Source organism: Neovison vison, chromosome 7, assembly GCF_020171115.1.
Source record: "Neovison vison isolate M4711 chromosome 7, ASM_NN_V1, whole genome shotgun sequence".
NCBI lineage: Eukaryota > Metazoa > Chordata > Mammalia > Carnivora > Mustelidae > Neogale > Neogale vison.
Window position 1 is genome coordinate 162,925,746 of NC_058097.1, and position 19,488 is coordinate 162,945,233.

General features: G+C 49.2%; 1 protein-coding gene across 2 annotated transcripts in view; it reads left to right on the forward strand.

Moving 5' to 3' along the window:
- Nucleotides 1-19,240, forward strand: part of INSC (INSC spindle orientation adaptor protein) — a 120,202-nt gene extending 100,962 nt beyond the window's left edge. The window contains exons 10-13 of one of the 2 annotated variants that reach the window (XM_044260906.1): nt 6,708-6,774; nt 10,965-11,120; nt 12,616-12,692; nt 18,720-19,240. In XM_044260906.1, the coding sequence (XP_044116841.1) occupies nt 6,708-6,774; nt 10,965-11,120; nt 12,616-12,692; nt 18,720-18,848 (429 nt within the window). In that variant the 3' untranslated portion in view covers nt 18,849-19,240. Of the gene's footprint in view, nt 1-6,707; nt 6,775-10,964; nt 11,121-12,615; nt 12,693-13,939; nt 13,952-18,719 lie in introns of those variants that run through there. The other variant, XM_044260907.1, reaches the window with a different exon arrangement.
- Nucleotides 19,241-19,488: the final 248 nt, after the last annotated feature.

Consider the following 19,488-nt stretch of genomic DNA (forward strand, 5'->3'; position numbering starts at 1 on the left):
CAGAAACTTCTGGAAAGCCTTCCCGGATGGCTTCAGCGCTCTGGAGGCCAAAAGCTTTTCCCTACAGGCCAAAAGCTTCTCTACTATTCTATTCACGGACCTTGGGGACAATTCACTCTGAGCCTCATCTGCCCATGGGGTCAAAAACGACATACTTCACCAAGTTGAAATAAGAATGAACTAAACACATGAATACAAATGTGAGGCACGCAGCCCTGAATGGGGAACCTCCAGACTAGAATTTCCTTATCTGTAAAATGGTCATGGTCTCTTCCAGTTCAGACATCCTGCAGCTCTAGGGGGCGAGGTCCCTTTCGTATCATGAGGAACGACCGGTCCCCTCCTGAAACCTCATGGATTCCCCGGAACGAGGGGGTTCAGGGCCAGGAGAGAAGGTGGTCAGACTCTATGCAGGTGGCAGTTCCTTCTGAAGCTGGAGTCTTCCTGCCACACTCTCTCTGGATGGATGGTGACCCCCCTCCATCCCCCCACTTCCCCCCAAGTCTGGGCCTGGCACGTCCCCCACCCTCTCCATCCTCAGGACAGCTTCACCTTCTGCCCACCTACTTGGTGACTCAGAGCAGCCACTTAGCTAGGGAAAGCGCACCCATTAAAGAAACAAATGGGCTCTTTCCTGTGGCAGGGGGAGGATTAAAGTGATCAGAGAGCTCTCTGTAATGAAGACAACGAAGATGAATTAGGCACTGAAGTGCTCACCGCCCCCTGAAACACTTAGGAAATTAAATGCCTCGAGGCTTCCAGTAATGCGTCTGCCAGTGACGCCAGGACTGTGCAGAGCCCCCGGGTCTTGGATCTCTATTTTGTCCACCTCCGCATGGCCATTTCCGTGAGAACCCCTGTCACCCCGACAAGCTGAATTCCCTTCAAGAGCCTGACAAAAGCCTTGATTGCCGTGTCATCTTGTACCCAGCATTGGGGTGTGGACAGGGCTGAGGGCAACCTTGGGTGTGCACTCTTCACCCCCGCCCCATCCCACCCCCACTGCTAATGTTGGGGAGCTGGACATGGTCATGCATCCAGAACCCCCTGCCTCACCAGACAGCTGCATGGCCTGTTTTCATTCCCAGGAAGTATGTTCTAGGGGCCACGCTGCCCAGGGAATCCAGCCACAGCCACGACCTGGGGCTGCTTCATCTCTGCTCTGCCCCAAGGCAGTGGCAACCTAAGGTGACAGGGACCCAGTTATCTGGTCTAGGCCACCACAGAAGCTTTCCCTGAGCATGACTTTCTGTGACCTTTCAGAAATAATTGCTTTCATAGAGGTGGAAGGTACCGGTTTCCGCTTCCCATGAAAACACACATTGCATTGGTTTGTATTTTAGAATGTTCAGATTTTGTGGCATTTCTGAAAACTCACTGTGAATATCATCATCGGGAACCCATTATCAGAAATGCCAGTTAGTAGGGATTATAATCGACTCATGTTGCAAAGGCCCCTCTCTACTGTATAAAACCCTTCTATATACCTATGTGACACATGGAACATAGTAGTAATGGTAGAGGCTTTGGGTTCAGACAGACCCAAATTCAAATCCTGGCTCTGCCACTTGCTAGCTGTGTGACCTTAGACAAATCACTTAACTTCTCTGAGCCATAGGTTTCCTCATTTGTGTAATGGGGATAATCTCTTTCTTCCCCCTTCCTGTCATTATGATGATTAGATGACAGAAGGCTCATAAAGTAGTCAGACCAAAGAAGATACTCAGTGATGAATAGGGCTGGGGTCTATGATGGAACCAGGGCCTGGGATGGGTCTGAGATGGAATGTCAGCTTTGGGAAAGGAGGGTGGGGCCAAACATGGAGGTGATGTGGGGGTGGTGCGTGTAGTGGGAAGTCAGGCAATGCATGTGTTGCTCCAGTCTGTGTGGGTAAATGCAAGTTGTGTGTGTGGATCGGGGAGTGGGGTTTCGGGGGTTTTTGATAAAGACTGTAAACCAGCATCACAACACCCAGTCCTGACCTGCCCCAGGAGTCCCTCTTACAGAGCCAAGGGAACACTAAACACAGAGCCCGTAATCTGGCATTTACCCATTCTCTGATCCTATGAGGCACACACCTCAAACCTCGATGCAATCCCCAGGCACTGTCCTCTGGCTTAGTTCACCAATAGCCTGGGACCTACATCCAAGGCAGTGGTATGGCCTTTGTGGTTCTCTCTCCTGAGTCCAAATCCCAGCCCTCTTGTCTTGTCTCTCTGGTGGTAAGGAGGGCAGGCTGGGTCTGGAAGATCCAAGTTCCTGAGAGTGGGAGCTGTGCTTTTCTCAGGCCTAGGCAGGTGCCCCTGGTGTCCAGGCCTGCCCAGTTCCCAGCTCCCTGGCCCCTGACCATGCCTAGCAGATGGAGTGAGAGGCTCAGGAGAGAGAAGCAGAGGCTGCGCCTTCCCTTGCATTGCCTTGCCTCCCTGGCTTTGGGGAAGAAAGTGCGTTCAAAGAGACCACATCCTTCCGCTCTTGGAAGCGGAATTCTTCAGACCAGTGTCCAGTGTCCTTGTCTTGACTGTTTTTTTTTCTTTATTTTAAAGAGTTCATTTATTTATTTGATAGGGAGAGACACAGTGAGAGAGGGAACACAAGCAGGGGGAGTGGGAGAGGGAGAGGCAGGCTCCCCACTGAGCAGGGACCCTGATGCGGGGCTCAATCCCAGTACTCCGGGACCACAACCCAAGTCGAAGGCAGACGCTTAACGACTGAGCCACCCAGGCACCCCTTGACTGTTTTTTGTTTTTTTGTTTGTTTGTTTTTAGTTTTTTTTTTTTTTTTGGGTAGAGAAAATGGTAAGGAGGGACTAAGGCAGGACAGAGAGAAGCACTGGGCTCCCCCTAGAGGCTGAAAGAGATTTTGCTGGCTGCTGTTGACACTTGCTCTAGCTTTTAGAGAGTTAACACAGTGATGGTAGAAATCTAAATATTCCATCTAGCAATTAAAGAGTAATTCTAATTACAGTCATATGAAATGTTGGCCTTTTTGTCCTAATTACTGCACAGCATAAAAGCAATCATAACTTTTCATTAAATGCATCTCAGATTTTCTGTGTTGTGAATTCTCTCATATGAGCACACCTGTTCCTTTTATTCGGGATCATCCTCACTTGATTTTTATAGGATATGGTCTCCCTAGTTTACAATGTAAAAAACGTTATTTTACAAGATAGAAAATGAAAGGGACAGAGATAGAGTCAGAGTGTGATCACAGGCAGGCTTTGCTGAGAATGTAAGACAAGCCTGGTTCATGCCTTGGGATCAGTTGCAGACAAGTGTTCCAGGGGCACTTGCCCTGGACCAGCATGGAGTAAACCTTTTTCTCTCTGTGTGTGCTGACATCAAAAGGCTTTACCAACTTCCTTCTTACCACATGGGGCATTTCTTCTTGAATCAGTGACATGGGAGGTCCCCTGCTAATTGGCTGGGCCAATTTGCTATTCCCCCCAGTTTTTCTAAGGTAGGCAGTCTTTGGGAGGCCAAAGGAAAAATGCCACAGAGGTAATGAGCACAGAGTTTTTTTTTGCGGTGGGGTGTGGGGGTTCTCCACTGGGAAGGGCTCCTTCTGTTCTGTGATCTTGCCTCCCTTCAGGAATGATTTCCCATTAATAGCACATTTGGAAACAGGGAGTGCTGCATTGGTTAGGACTCCTTGACATAATCCTTGAAGCTCTAGATACTTTCAGGCTCTGTTTCCCAGAAGGAAGTTATGCTCATTTTGTTTAACAGAAGTTCTGGGTGTTTGACAAACTATTAGCTCATTGAATGCTTGTAACTATCTTATGAATCATGTTATACATTTATCCTGTTGTAGACCAAATAATGACACCCCCCCCAAAGAGGTCCACATCCTCATGCCCCAAGCCTGTGTTCTACATCATGTGGTCAAAGGGATTTTGCGAGTGTGATAAAATAAAGGATATTGGTAAAGGAATATTACCCTGGATTATTGATGCGGGTCTAACCTTACCACAAGGGTTCTTATACAATGAGGCAGGAGGGTCAGGGTCAGAAAGTGAGCTCCGAGTGAGGAAGCAGAAGTCAGAAAGCCGAGAGCCAAGTAATGCGAGTAGCCTCTAGCAACCAGGAAGGGCAAGGACGTGGATTCTGCCCTAGAGTCTCCCGAAGGAATGCATCACTGCTGATACTCGGGTATTAGCTCCTCGAGACCCGTGGAAGGCTTCTTACCTTCAGAACTACAAGGGAAAATTGTGTTGTTTTAAGCCTGAGCCTGTGGTAATTTGTTATAGCAGCAATAGAAAACTAATACACCTTCATCAACCAAGGAAACGCTAAATACCATGGCCGAGATCCTATGGAAAAGAAATGATAAAGCCAGGATTTGGAACTAGGCTGATCCCTGTGTTTAGCCATTACGCTGCACTGCCTCTCACCTGGGGCGTCTCTTGAGACTGATGTCCTCTGTATTCACCAATTAACTGCAGAGGGAATAGTGCGCTTTCACTCAGGAGGACTAGAACTTAATTGAAAATCATCAGACAGGATTGAATCAGCCTGGGCCAGGGGAAAACTGCCCAGCTCTTGCACTATCCCCTGACGGCATTATTATCATGTCTCCAACAAGGTAAACCATTTGTTCCTAAAATCCCATTCCTGCACTTGACTTCAAGAAGTATTGATTCGCTTTCCCCACTACTTCACAGGGCACATGCAAGGATGTTTCAGAAGGGGGACTCAAAGCAGGGCATAATTGGCATTTATTCAAATTGTGCTTAATTGAATACTTCATCTGAACCTCAGAAAACCACATGGGGTACAGGCTTTGCAAAGAGGAAGTAATTTTCATTAACAGGATCTAAATTAGTCTGGCACAAAGACCTACCTGGGCCCGTGACACAGCTAGTAATTGCCGCGTAATGAACCTGGTGCTGCAGACAAAGGTTTCCTTTTCCTTTTTTTATTTTGTCCTTCCTTCCTTGCTTCCTTGCTTCCGACCTTCCCACTTGGATCTGTGTGTCCAGGAAGTGTCTTTATTTGGAATGGCTGGCTGGTGACGGTTGGGGCATGGTGGGTCTGGGTGGGGAAGAGAGGTTGAGCTCCCTGCTACTGTTAACGGCCCGTAGAAGGCCATCGAACCACAGTCTGACCCAGACTTGGCCTCTCGTTTCCTTGCTCGTAAGACTGAGCACTTTAAGCCTCTTGGGGAACCTTCGATGTTTTAACTGTATCTGTGACCTATATTTTTCCTTTAACTCCTTCCCCTCAGCCCATACACACTCACTGTCTTCGAAGAGGAGGAAAAAGAGCTTCTAGGGATGAAGGCTTCATAGAACATCTGGGGGGAGGGGCAGAGTTGTCTGTGGGTTAGAGCTTTTGGGGGTATTCTCTCGTTCCTCCCCTGGCAGCCCATCCCAGCATGCTTAGCCAGGCCCCTGACCAGCGCTGAGCCTCAGGGATGACACACAGCAGCCTAAGCATACATATCCTTTTTCAACATGTTTAGTGGGGATGGGGGTAGATACTCTATTAATATGGCAAACTTTTTCTTTTCTGTGCAGAAGAAGAGATTTGTTATATGCATTTTTGATGCAGAATAATATGCCAGTATTGAACCAGTTAAAATCTAGATAATACTCTTTCTTGGTAAACAGCACATTATCCAGTTCTAGAACTGTCCTCCGTAGACTGTCAGCTGCTGCCTCAGAGGTGGGGACATGGCCTCCAGTTATAATGTTTCACAAGCTTTGAAGAACCCTTTGGAGAGAGATAGGACTGCACCAGTGAGAAGTGTTTTCTGTTTTGTTTTATCATTTATTTAAATTACCACTCGAGAGTGCTGTCTGCTTCTATGGCAGTGGGTGGGTTTTATTTTGCCATTTATGTCAGGAGCAGTGTCTTAGGTGGTATCTGAGTTAATAGGCACCAAGTTTCCAACATTTTCCAGTGGTGTTTTGGCACCTTACAGTTTGGGGGTCTATAAGCAGTCCCTTGATGGCCCATTCCTTAATCCAGTTTTGGGCAGTGAGTTCTCTCTGCAATCTTGACTATGCCAAGGGGTCGGGGTGGGCTATTGGCTACCCAGCCCACATGGTTGTAACCAGGCTCGTTATCCACCTGACTTCATCGTATCTTCATTACAGACAGAGCCCGTTGGGGATGACCAACAGGCAAGGATCGTAGACTGCAGACTCGTAAAGTCAGCTGAGCAAGAACTTTCTCACCAGATTCCATACAATACATGACACTTGTGGTGTAATGCTGCCCTTTAATCTTACTGATGTCCTATAACTTGACGTTGATACCCATTAATTTCAGGTTGAAAGTAGGTGGGGTTCACTATCAGGGGAAGAAGCTAGGATGAGTGAAACCCAAGCCAGGGGAGGGGCTAACAAGGAGTCAACCAGTTCTGTCTGCATTTCAGGGTCTGGGGCTAGGTATACCCAGTAGAAAGGTGATGGGCCCCTCATCTTCATTCAAGCCACACTGCTTTTTCCATTGGAGTCTTGGGGCCCCCGGGCGCCACCCCAGTTCCACATGCAGCTGAGTGGGAACCAGTCACTGGGGGAGGCACATGTGGGAGGCAGGAGCCCATGAGGACGGAAAGCCATACCATGGGAGGATGGGCCATGCAGATGGAAAGACCCATAGGCTAAAGGAAAGCTTCGTAGCTCTGGGCTCCCCTGTCTACAGAGAGCACCGTCTGGCTCCAGGGTGCCCGTTTTTCAGATTCCCAATTCTCTTTTCCAGATTGTGACCATCTTGGCAAACATGTCTGTCCTCGAGCAGTGTGCCTCTGACATCATTCAGGAGAATGGTATGTCTTTTCAGCACTGTGTACCTTGCGTGGGTTACATGGCTCTCTAGGACCGTGTGCCTTTGTGTTTGTGTGAAGGCCTGTGTGTTGGTATGAGAATTGGGGGTGTGTGTCTCCACACTTACGTGATCGTGTGTGTGTTTGTGTGTATGCATATGTGTAGAGCCAGGCCAATGTGTAAGTGCTTGCTTGCTTTCAACGGACTTCAGTCCTCGTGGGACACAGGCACTGACCGAGAAGACAGAGCCCGTCAGATGACGCTGGGGGCATGCTGGAAATAAAGCAGGGCGGGGGTAAAGGAAAAATCTCTCCCTGCCAGGGGATATGTTTGAACTTTCGATCGTTCGTTTCATATCGGCCTCCCTCAGAAAACCGGAGCTCCTGAGGAGGGTGAGGGTGGGGGAGCAGACCTGACCCCCAGACCCCTCCCCCGAGAGCATGGCCATCCCCCTGGCTCCCTGGTCCCGCTTGCATCCAGGGTGTCCTCGGAGTCCAGGTGAGGTGGACCGGTTTCGCTGGCCGGGGAGTGGCCCTGCTCTGTCTTTGCCTCTGTGGGAGGACAGGACAGGTCTGCCGCCCTGCAGCTGGGGTAGCAAGGGCTTCCTGTGACTGGGAAATAAGGGAGCAATTAGCAGCCGGTTGGAAACCCGAGACGCTAATGAGGACGAGTGAGCTGAGAGCCCAGGGCCAGCTGCTTCTGCTCTTGCTAAACCCCCTTCTCTCAGGTCGTCCTGCTGTTTTAACAAACACACACATTCCCCATCCCCCATTGCCCTATCATTAATTGAAAGACATCATTTTGAGTTAATTTTACGTGATTGAGCTAATAATGAAAAACTTTACTGAGCCAGCTGAGGCTAAGAGACTGAGGGGTGTCATTCGATGCCGGTTCCTTCCGCACTCAGAGCCTTAAGTTCAAGTGGTCAGCGGAGGCAGGTCTCCAGAGGCCTATGGATTTGGGGTTGGAACATCTGGCCTCTGTAGGGGGTTTGATGGCTTACAAAGGGCTATTGACAAGCTTGTTCAGTCAGCAGTTAGAGACCTACTCCAGGCCCGGCATTGTGCTGAACAAATGCACACAGAGGTAAAGAAATCCTTGGCTTTGTCCTGGCAGGAGAGCCCACCTGGGTCAGAGTGATAATGTGAGATAGCGTGAAACTGACAATAAAACATTGCAGCCGAGGGAGGGGCGTTGCGTGGGGGGGGGGGGGAACTGGAAACAGGCTGGGCTTGAATGCTGGCCCTGTAATTTACTAGCTGTGTGACTTCTGATTTTCTGTCTGCAAAATGGGAATGTACCTAGCTCCCTGACTGACATGAGGATGAATAGGCAGCTTATTAGAAGACTATCTGGCAAAGAATGGATGCGGGGCCAAGGGTGCCTGCTTTTTCAGGAAACAGTGGCCGTCTCACAGGGCTCGGCTAAAGAGTGTTTGATGGGGCAGAACTGGAGGGATGGGCTGTGGTGGGGAGGCAGCCAGCCCCGGCGGGAGCTCAGTGGGATCCTGGACGGAACAGGACAAGGCTATTGTGAGGACTGGGCTTTGAAAGGCGTTCCTCTTACTAGGAGTGCCTGAGACTCTGGAGTGGCTTGCCCTGAAGCCTGGTGATGTTGTCTCTGTCCTGCCTGAATTGTGTGTGAGTGTTGGTGGTGTGGGCTGGAGGATGGGTGCCAGACGGGGGGGGGGGGGGGGGGTCAGAGACGGTGCTGCTGTCACCCCTATAAGGGGAGGCAGGCCAGGGCAGCCCAAGTTCTTACCTGTCAATCCACTGACATCAGTATCCCTCTTGAGGCTTCTCCCGTAGGGGCTGGGCTGAGATGGAGAGAGTGTTGGGGAGGGAACAGGGCCTTGGGGTCTGGTCTCCGAAGATGTAACTCCCAACCTTCAGGCAATTTTTTTGGCATTGAGCCTGTGCAGGACTTGGAAACAGTCTGGATTTTCCTAGGCAACCCCAATTTCATGGCATCTTATCTTTTTCTAGATAAGACTTACAAAGTATCTATTTAAAGGAAACTTGGATTTTATACATTTGTAGGACTTTTCACGTGAATGCATTCATATTCATTCATTTGATATTTATTCAACAAATATTTGAGTGAAACACTATTCTAGATACTTCAGCTATTTCCATGCAGGAAATGGACACAAATCTTACCCCTTGGGGTTTACCTGCTAGTAGATGAGAAACTATTTGATTCTTTATCAGAGCCCAGGTACTAAGTGGGGGTAGGGAAAATGGTTTCTTTGTTAGGAACCTTAACCAGGAGTTAGTAAAATTTTCTGAGCCTGTGGCACTTCTCAAAGTTGTCATTGTGGTGTCCCTTGTTCATGTGCCCACAGGCTATAACATACACACCTCAGGACATTCATGTTTTGACCTTGTCTTAGGGACATTTTGGACATAGGGAGCCTGAGGACTATGTTCCATTCAGTGGTCCGTGAGAGGCTTGGGAAAGAAGCACCTTGCCCTAAGGTTAGCAGGTGTGGTGCCAGAGGTCAGAGGGACTGGGTCCCTTGAGTCTGTAGGAAGGAGGAAGGGGCATTTATTTACGAAGCTCATCGGAAAGATAAAAGGCTCATCCCTAGGACTGAATAGTCCCAGGGCCATAACTAAGTGACCTATAGCCCCTGTGCATTGGCGGGATCTAGGAGAGTTAGAAATCACATTTGGGGGGCGCCTGGGTGGCTCAGTGGGTTAAAGCCTCTGCCTTCGGCTCCGGTCATGATCCCTCTCTGCTCGGCAGGGAGCCTGCTTTCCTCTCTCTCTCTGCCTGCCTCTCTGCTACTTGTAATCTCTGTCTGTCAGATAAATAAAATCTTTAAAAAAAAAAAAAAGAAACCACATTTGGTTCAAGTATGATTCAGAGAGGCATGTGGCTAAGGTCTTGGACTGGAACAGACTCCTGTGTGAACTTGGGAAATCATTTTCTCTCTCCAGACCTTGGGTGCTCTTCTGTGAAATGGGGGTTAGGGGGGTTGGGCTAGATCTCTAAAGACCCTTCTGGTTCCATGGTCAGAGGTTCCAAACTTAGATGCCTGTAAACCCAGACAGGTAATATGAATGGATGACGTAGACTCAGCAGGGACCAAGCCAGCCTCACTTAAAAGAGTGAGCTTATAATAAGCTTCAGCAAATTGTCATGAAGAAATGTGGGCCCAATGTGAAGTCAGGAGGCATTTTTTTTGGAAGCTGGATTTTGATGGAAATCTGAATTTTAATGGAAGTCTTCCAATTTTCATAATAGCAAAAATGTTAAAAAATGTTTAGACAGTGTGTGGAGCAACAAAGCAAACGTAAAATATATCCGTGGGCCATGTCTGGTTCAAGTTCCAATCTGGCAGGTGCCACTGGGAGTAGGGAAGGGGATGTGAGCTGGGGTAGGTAGGAAACACCTACCTACAACCTGCAAGATGGGAATTACTTAAATGGAGTATGAGAGGGAAAAGGATATCCATGCAGAAAAATTAGGTGGCAGAGGCACAGAGGTGGGAATCAATGTGGAGATGGGCTTATGGGGCAATCAGAAGACAGATCTGGATTCAGGGGAGGGCGGTAAGTCCTTTCAGCTGACCCAGTTCAGGCCTACAGCTCCCAATCCAGCTACCTCCCATCCTCCTGGGCTTGAATTCCCTCTAAAACATTTGCTCTGTTGGTTATCCAGCCCAGGTTTGGGTCACCTCCCCTGGTGCCCCATCCCCTCTGGATTGATCTCAGGTGCAGCTGAATCAGAGATGAAGGAGGCTTGGAGAATAACCAGATTACCTGAGTTCTGATACCAGCTCCCCAGCTACTCTAGGTGTGACCCTGGAGAAGAGACTTCCCTTCTCTCTGGGCCTCACAGTGAATTATACTAGTATCTAGTTCATGGGGCTACTGGGAGGTTTTAGGGGATCATGCATTTATTGTGTATTCAATATAGTATCATGCATATAATAGAAGCTCAGGAATAACATTTTATAAAAATGAAAAGGGATATTTTCCCTTGTCCCTTCCAAGTATAGTGACTTAGTACGTGGAGTCAGAGATATCCTCAGGGCAGAAGGAGTAGAAGCGATGGCCTCATCCAGCTTCCTTCCCGGGGTGGAGACCCCCTAAGTCTCCAGCTCTTGCAGCCTTCTACCCGGCTGGCTCCCGGGGGAAGGCTCCCTGCTGGGGCAGGTGCCACCTGTTCTTTGCCTCCTACCCAGGGGTCCAGCTAATCATGGGCATGCTGTCGGAGAAGCCAAGGTCTGGAACGCCTGCCGAGGTGGCGGCTTGCGAGCGAGTCCAGCAGAAGGCTGCGGTGACCCTGGCCCGTCTCAGCCGAGACCCAGAAGTGGCCCGGGAGGCTGTGCGGCTGAGCTGTAAGTGGTGTTGTCTGTGGCAGGAGTTGGGGGAAGGCGGGCGTGGGGAGGGGAGCAGCCCCAGTTTCATGGCAGCCACAGATGACTCGGAGTCAAGCCTGGCAGAGGGGAGCCGTACTCTCCCAGGGCCAGAAAACGCTGGAAAGGGGCCCATGTGCAGTCCCTCGTCTAGCTTGTAAGCTGGGGCCAAAGCTAGAGAGGAGAAGGGCCCAGAGAGGCTGAAGTCGGATGGAACCGTGACTCCCCTGCAGAATTCCCACTTAGAACCCCGTTCCTTCATTCTCTTGTTCCATTCCATCCTTTACTCCCACACTCGATTATCCGCTTCCTCTCTTGTTTCCTTACTTGCTCATTTGTTGATTCACTCATGACCTCATCCTTTTGTTCATTCATTAACTCATTCGTTGCTTCTTTTACTCACTTTTCGCTCATTTATTAATTAATTCACCCGTTAAATCATTCATGCATTCAGTTCATCACATTTACTCAGTGGAGGGGTTCAGAGCACCCACTGCCTGCTCGACTCCGTCCTGACCCCTGCAACTGTCACCCTGATGGTAACATTGTCCTGACCACTGGGACTTACAGCCTTGCGGGGTGGCAGATGTGGGAAGGAAAACGTGCGCTTGAAGACCACAGAGCAATGTTCAGAGCACATCCAAGTCTCGGCGCACAGGGGAAGTAGCTCACATTTATCCGGGTGGGTCAAGGAATGTTCTAGCAAGGAGGTGAGGCCTCAGCCACGGTTTGAGACCTTATTGCAGTGTGGTGGTTGAGAAAGGATGCCCCAGGTAGGGGCACGGGGACAGGCATGGCCTTGCTGCCCATCATGCGGGTCCCTGGCAAAGGACATGAGGTGGCCCAGGCTTCCGGCTCCAGAAAGACTTTCTGGAAGGTAAACACACAAAATGTGTCTCTACACCTTTTTATTAATATCTCATGAGTTGACTTTTTGTTTTGTTTTTGTTTTTTGAAGTTTGTAGAAAGTCCCCTTATACTGAAAAGCACAGGCCTTTATTTACCTTTCCTCTGTAAAGGCTGAGGAAACATTAGCCTCCTCACTCTGAAGTTTTCTGTCGTCTTAGCAGCAACGTATTTTCTGACTGAGGTAGACATTTGGGGGAAAACAGTATTGGGCAGTCCTGCTGATAATGACGTAAACATCTGATAGAGTTCCGACAAAATCAGAAATACCCACACAGGAAGTTCTCTCCCCGAGGTCCCCCCATATACCCTGTTGCAGTCTTCCTGAGCTCAGTGCGGGCCCTGATAGGGGTCCCCTCCTACCCAAGGGAGCAGGAGGTTTCCACCACAAGCTCCTCCAGGGGGATTCAGCTCCCATTCCCCAGCTGGTTGGTGAGCTGGTGGGGCCCAGGAGTCACCTCCCTCTACAGCGCCCCACCTAGAAGGCGTGAGGGAGAGGGAGCACCTCTGGGTCAGACCCACTCGGATCTGTCCCCTTCCTGGGCATGACGTTCATGTGTGTCTCACGCAGGTATGTCCCGCCTCATCGAGCTCTGCAGGTCGCCCTCCGAGAGGAACAGCAGTGATGCTGTGCTTGTGGCCTGTCTGGTGAGTTCTCCAAGCCCCTGGCTTCCTCCCCAGGCTTTTGGGACTGCAGGCCAGGGCCAGGAGAGCAGCTGAGGCCTCAGTTGCCCTGCATAAGCCATAGACTACTCTGCAGTCAACTTTTCTCTTCAAAATGGTGATAAGGGTGTTTCACTCATTCACGAAACTGTGAAAAGAAAAGGGGCACCTGGGTGGCTCTGTCAGTGGGGCATCTGACTCTTGGTTTCAGCTCAGGTCGTGATCTTAGGGTCTTGGGATCCAGCTTGCATCAGGCTCCCTGCTCAGTGGGGAGTCCACTTGTCTTCCTTTCCCTCTGCCCCTCCCCCCAGCTCATGCACACTCTCTCTCTCTCTCAAATAAATAAATCTTAAAAACAACTGTGAAGAAAATGATATGAGGTAATACATTTGCAAACCCTCCCTCCGACCTGTACTTTCAGGAACCATGAACCTTTGAGGTTCTGAAGAGTCTTAAGAGTACATGGAGAGCAGGGTGTCTGGCGGGTGGAATGCTGGGAGCTGGCAGTGACGCCATGATGCTTGCAGCAACAGGAGCTAGGGTGTGGAGGTCTCCTGCCTGTTCTAAAGGGGACACTGGGAGAAAAGCCTTCCATCCCCTTGGACAGAGCCCCTTTACTGGAGCCCTTTCAGTTCTGTAGTTCCCCCCTCCTTTGTGGAATAGGACTGGAGGCAGTAAGACAAGACAAAGAGTGTTATTCACCGGGATCTTCAACCGGAACCAGACAAGTGCATCTCACAAGGTCCCCACCCAACTTCTCCTTGCTGCTTGAGGCCACCATGAACGAATACCCTGTACCAGCTGGGGGTGCATGTTTTGTCTCTCTTCATTCCTCCATGCAGGAGCTATCCTAAATCCCAAAATAGAACAGCCTCCAGTTGGAAGCATGAGGGGGCAGGGAAGCCAATGTATAAACAGGTCATTTGGCTTTCAGAAGTGAGTGCCAGATTCTTGGTTGGTCCTCAAAGAACATGGGGGTAAGTGATGGATCTGGAGGGCCTTTGAGCTGGGTCACAGTAAAGCCCGCTCTGCATCCCATTATTTTCTAGACTAAGCTCATCTCATTTTTAGGAGCTCCTGATAGATGTTGTATGTTGTGAAGACAGGAGGGCATTGCCGTAAGACACACCTGTCTTGGTTTTGCCATTAATGACCTGTGTGACATTGAGTAGGACACTAAGCACTTGTAAATCTTATTCAGTACATATTTACTGAGTGATTCTGTGTGCCAGGCACACTTCTAAGCTATGGGGATACAGCTTTGGAGGAAAGAAAAGACAAACATCTCTGTACTCATGAGGTTTTGATTCTGGTTCATGGAGAACCTTAACTGTTTTGTGCCTTTGGTGATCTGGTAGAGCTTCTAGATCCCTTCTAAAAATAATTTTTTAAATGCATAAACCAAAATATATAGGATTAAGGAGACTAATTCTATTAAAATAATCATTAGAGTATTTATAGGTGATGTATTAATATATGTACTTTTAATGAACACATTAAATAAGAGAAAGCAGTGGGTCTAATGAGTATATAATCTTGACTAGCGGTAAGCATAAATGGTATCTGACAGTACCTTCGACAAGAGTTACTCTGTGATTTTTATTGGCTCATGAGTTGCAGGAATTGTTGAGACTTTGCAGTCTAGCAGCACTGGCAACTGAAGGAGACACTAATTTTCTGTTGGAGGTTAGTAGGTGGAGCGATGTAATTTTTCCCTCTAAGTTCACAGAACTTCTTAATTCTGTCTGGCTTAGGGAGTCAAATGGAGAGAGTTAATGGGGGGCAAACACAATCATTGGCCCCAACTGCCATTATCTCCACAACTCAGGGGGCCCACAGTGCCCAGCACTATGAGGCCCTGAGGCAATAGTGGGGAGCCATAAGTCTCCAAGCAGCATGTGGGCCTGTCACAGTTCCTGGTCCATCGCCATACTTAGTTTGAAGTAAAACATGCAGAAGGGCTTGGCCACCATCTTTAATCACTTGAAGGTCTTCTTGGTGGAAAGGGGATTACATTTCTCCTGGAGGGTGGGTCATGGGATGCTGAAGAGAGCTCTTCCCTTCCTAATCCACCCTCCATGTGGCTTCTGGGCTAACCCTAATTTTACAGTTACGGCACTTCTGTCACGGGCCCTTCCATGATTCCCCTTATTGATGGCCTACCATCTCTAGCCCTACACAGGCTGGCTGGAGCACACTGCCAGAGTCAGAAAACCTCCCACTGCCTCCTGGCCCTGTCCCGCTCGGCCAGGCCAGAGTACTGAGAGCCACCCTGACGTTGCCCTGGCCCCTGTCCTCGGCAGATGCCCTTTCTCTCCCTCTGCCAGCAGCCCCTTCAAGGTTTGGACGAGACTTCCTCTCGTCTGTGAAGTGTCCCAGGAACCATCTGTGGCTCAGAGGCAGGGAACACACAGTGTGCACCCAGGCCTACAGGCTGGGATTTTGTTTTCTTTAGTAGGAGGCAGGTTATGTGATCCAGGGTACCAGGTGTTAGAAGGGGAGGCTCTTGGAATCCAAACCTAGGCCTGCCTGATGCCGAAGGGCTTGACATTGTGGCCAGAACTTGTTTTCAGCCATGTTTTCTCCCCCATGTCTTATGGCCCTGGTCTTGCTACCTCAGCTCCTGGTGGGTTTTTGTGTTTCTCCCCAACTAGTCAGGAACCTCCTTAGGGCTGGGGCCCTCTTCCGGCTCTTGGTGTCTCCATAGAACCTTGGGTTTGGGGACTGTTTCTTACCTGGCAAGGGCTTTTTAGACTTGTCTTCCCATCCCAGGCTCCAGAGTGGGCAGGTGTTGCTGATTTGGCTCCTAGAAGGGGCTCCACATTTGAGTGTGGGCCCCTGGCTGCTGTGATGGGGGCAACTGGGTGGCTGGGCTGGCAGATGGAGTTGGAGGCTACCTCTCCCGCCTTCCCCATGGCCTTCTCCCAGGCTTCAACTGCTCTCTTCAGGTGGAAAGAGGACATTTCAATTATTGTCTCCCACATCTGGGAAAGTGGCAGTGCAGATTGCCTCTCGCAAACAGAATTGTTTTTCCTTAATGAGGCGGCTGTCAGGGGGCTGCTGGGCTTGGGTGTTTTCAGACTGTCTGGGAAGGAGATCCTGGGATGACTGGCTGTTAACCCTCTGAGGGAAGCAGGGGCCCAGAGACAGTCTTCAGAAGGGGGATGGGTCCTTGGAGCTCTGGGATGCTGAGGAGAGGGTGTTTTGAGTTGGTTTGGGTTCCCGTACCACAGGCTTCCTGGGGACCCTGGGGAGATGAGGGTGTTTATTTGCCTTTGTGCTTTTTAGGTCTGTTTCTAGTTCATTCCCTTTCCCTCCCCCTCTTCTCCTTTTTTTTTCACCTCTTCTCTCTCTTTCCTTCTCTCTCTCTACCCCCATCTCTTGCTCTCTCACCCTTAAAAAAAGAGAGCTAAAGCCAGGGAGTGCCTGGGTGGCTCAGTCGGTTAGACGTTCAACTCTTGATTTCAGCTCAGGTCAGGATCTCAGGGTTATGAGACTAAGCCCTGCTCTGGGCTCCACGCTCAGCCAGGAGGCTACTGGAACTTCTTTCTCTCTGCCCCTTCCCCCACTCTCTCTCCTTCTCTCCTTCCCTCCCCCCCGTTTTTCTCTCTCTCCCCTTCCTTCTCTCTCCTTCTCTCTCCCTCTATCTCCCTCTCACCAGCCCCCCTCTCTCTCATTTTATTTTTTCTTTTTCTCTCCCCTAGAGCTTGCCTCTCTCAGAGGTTTTCCTCTCTCCTTCTTTCCTTTTACTCCTTCTTTGATCCCCTCCACCCTCTCCCTGCTTCCCACTCCGTCCCTTTCCTCCCATTCTGGCTCTTCACCTGCTCCTACCTCCGTCCTGTCCCATTAGCTCCCCATCCCCAGGACAGTCTCTTTATTTTTGTCACCATTTCCCTCCCTCTTTCCATCTCCCTCTCATGCCTGATCTCTTTTCTTTCACCAGTTCATCTCTGCCTCTTTGTTTTGACTTTTCTTCCGTGTTCCATTTCTCTGTTGTCTCTTTTTCTCGGTCTCACTATTTTCTTCTTCTAATTCATTCTCTTTCCTCATGAGTCTATTTTCTCCCCATTTCTTTTTCTTGGTCCCTCCCTCTTGCTTGATTTTCCTCCCGATGATGTAAAATACCTCAGTGGCCTCAGAGCCTCCTCTGCTGAAGATCTCAGGTTCCATTTTTTTTCTGTGGCAAGCCAAGGGTTAGAGAGTTATTTCTCCCGGTTGGAGCCAAGAGGAATCAGGAAGTGCCACGGAGTTCAGCCTCCATAGCTCTTAGGGGAACTCCTACCCCAGGAGAGGCAGGACACACTAGTAAGGGATAGTCTCCTGGAGTCCACTTGCTGCCACTGGTGTTTCAGACCCTGCTTACGTGCGTAGAGACATAGGTCCCTTCTCCTTGATCTACCTTGGACATGGTGGCATCTATTTGTCTGACAACCAATTTAAGCCTTCTTTTCTTTTGACCAACTTGGTGATTTCTCAGCAATAGGTGTAGGTAATGGGCCTCTGCCTGCCTTGTGCTCAATATAACCCCTTGTCCTGGGCTCGTACTAGTCCTCCTGTGTGGATGAGTATGAGGGCCTTGGAGTGGGACTGCTGTGGGATCTCAGGAAGGCCGTTTTCCCTTACAGAGCCTTTGTCTCCTCATTTCCAAACCAAAGACCATGATACTTACCTTGTAGTAACCTATAGGGATTAAATGAAATACTATGTGTAGATACTGTGTAGTGTTGGTATTCTTCTTCTTCTTCTTCATTTTTTTTTTTCTGCTTCTGCCATTCCAGATATTCCCCTCTCTTTGATTCCCAGATTGTGGGGGGTGGGGGAAGGGGGAGGGCGATGAGGGTGGCGGGGTGGGGGGTGCTTAATCTCTCACCTTGCTCCCTGCTGTGTACAGGTCCAAGAAGAGGGAAGGAGTGAAAATTCACTGAGTACTTAGCACGCACTGTCTCAGCTGACTGATAGGCGCACAACCCACATGGAGTTTCAGGCTGCTCTAGCAAAAGAACTCTGTTTAAAGCATTTCGTTTGTTCTTTTTTTTCCCCCCCCCTAACAGACATTTATTGGGCCCTATGCCAACCCCTGTCTTACCTGCTATAGATGCAGAGAAAAATAAAACAGAGTCTCTCTCTCTGAGGAGCTCAGAGTCTAGTGTGGCAGACAAACCCCTCAAAACCAGTTGCAGTCGAGGGTGAGAAGTTTGAGGTCCACCCAGGGACCCAGGCTGCAGAAAAGAGGGAGGGACTGTCTCTGCTTCGAGGAATCGGGGAAGGCTTCCCAGAGGAGATGACGGTGGACCAGGCCCACAGGATAAATGTATCCGCTGGCTCAGAAAAAGTGGGGAGGAATTTTGTGTCATGGAGAAGAGCTGAGCAGGGGTGCAGGGACCTAAAACAGGATAGAGGTCTCAAGGAAGAGTGAAATGCCCAGCGCAGGGGACCTGGCCAGTGGCGTCATCCATCCGTCCCTCTCTTCCCAGCTCAGAACCTCCGTCTCCTTCAGTTTTATGATTCTCCTTCCTCTTTCTTTTCCCTCTTTCCCATCCCATAATGCTTTGTCAGAACCTTGCTGAATGTAGGGATCAATAAATAGCCCTTGCTATACTCTAGGGACCCAGAAACAAGGATATCGTTCCACTCATGCTCCTGTTAGTAACGGTCCTGGCATGAACAAATCTTGAACCTAAATATATCATCAAGTGGACCAGATTTTTTTTAATGACGGATGTTTAGAACGACCAGGTTCCTAAGCTGATTGAAAAACCAAAATGGCAGAACCATTATTAAGACCACGAAAGTGGTCGGATGACACCCACCATAATGATCAAGGTACACATGACACCAGATGGCCAAAAGGACCACATCATGACGGTGTCAGCTGACCAAAGTGATGATTGACTCAAAATGACTGCTACAGGAGCCACTTCCTGGAATGCACTTCGCGGGGCAGTGGAGGGGGATGCATGCACCTGAGCAGAGCGTGGTCTGACCTGTGTCACCTCTTCTGTTTCCCGCTAGGCTGCGCTGCGGAGACTGGCCGGGGTCTGCCCTGAAGGCCTGCAGGACTCTGACTTCCAGCAGCTGGTCCAGCCCCGGCTTGTGGACTCCTTCTTACTCTGTAGCAACATGGAGGAGAGTTTTGTGTAGTGAGTGCGGGAGAGGAAAGGCATTGGGCCCCATTCTCGTGCCTTCTTTGAGTATGTACCCATGGACACACCTGAGTACACACCAGCTCCCTCACCTCCTTATTTATACTTAATTTATTTTTTACAGGAAATGGACAGAGGGCTAAATAGTCTAGCAACAGCATCAGGCAGTCTGTGGGCCTGGGAGTCTTTTGTATTTTTATCTTTGACTTCTGTGACTTTTCAGTTACCGATGTTGAAAGGCACAGTGCCTAACATGACCTATTATCATGGGCGATTTCCCTTCATCTTGCTTTTTCTACTCTCACTATATAATCTTGCTTCATTTTTTCCCCTTTTGGAACCAAAGTATGTTTACTACCCAGTAGCCTCTGACTTTTTTTTTTTTTAAACATGTCTTGTTCTTTTCTAAAAGATTTTAAATAAATTTCATAGTTGGACAGAATATACTGGAAGGAAGGTTCTATTCTTTACCAAATGAAATCATACAGAATGTGTCTTGTATTTTCAGGTTATATTACATCTTAGACCAAATTCTTCAATCATAAGGTCTCATGTCCCCAAATCCTTTCCAACTATTAAAACCCTGTAGAGAGTTGTATTGCTTTCATAAGTCCAGGAATGGGTCAAGTTCTGAGGGA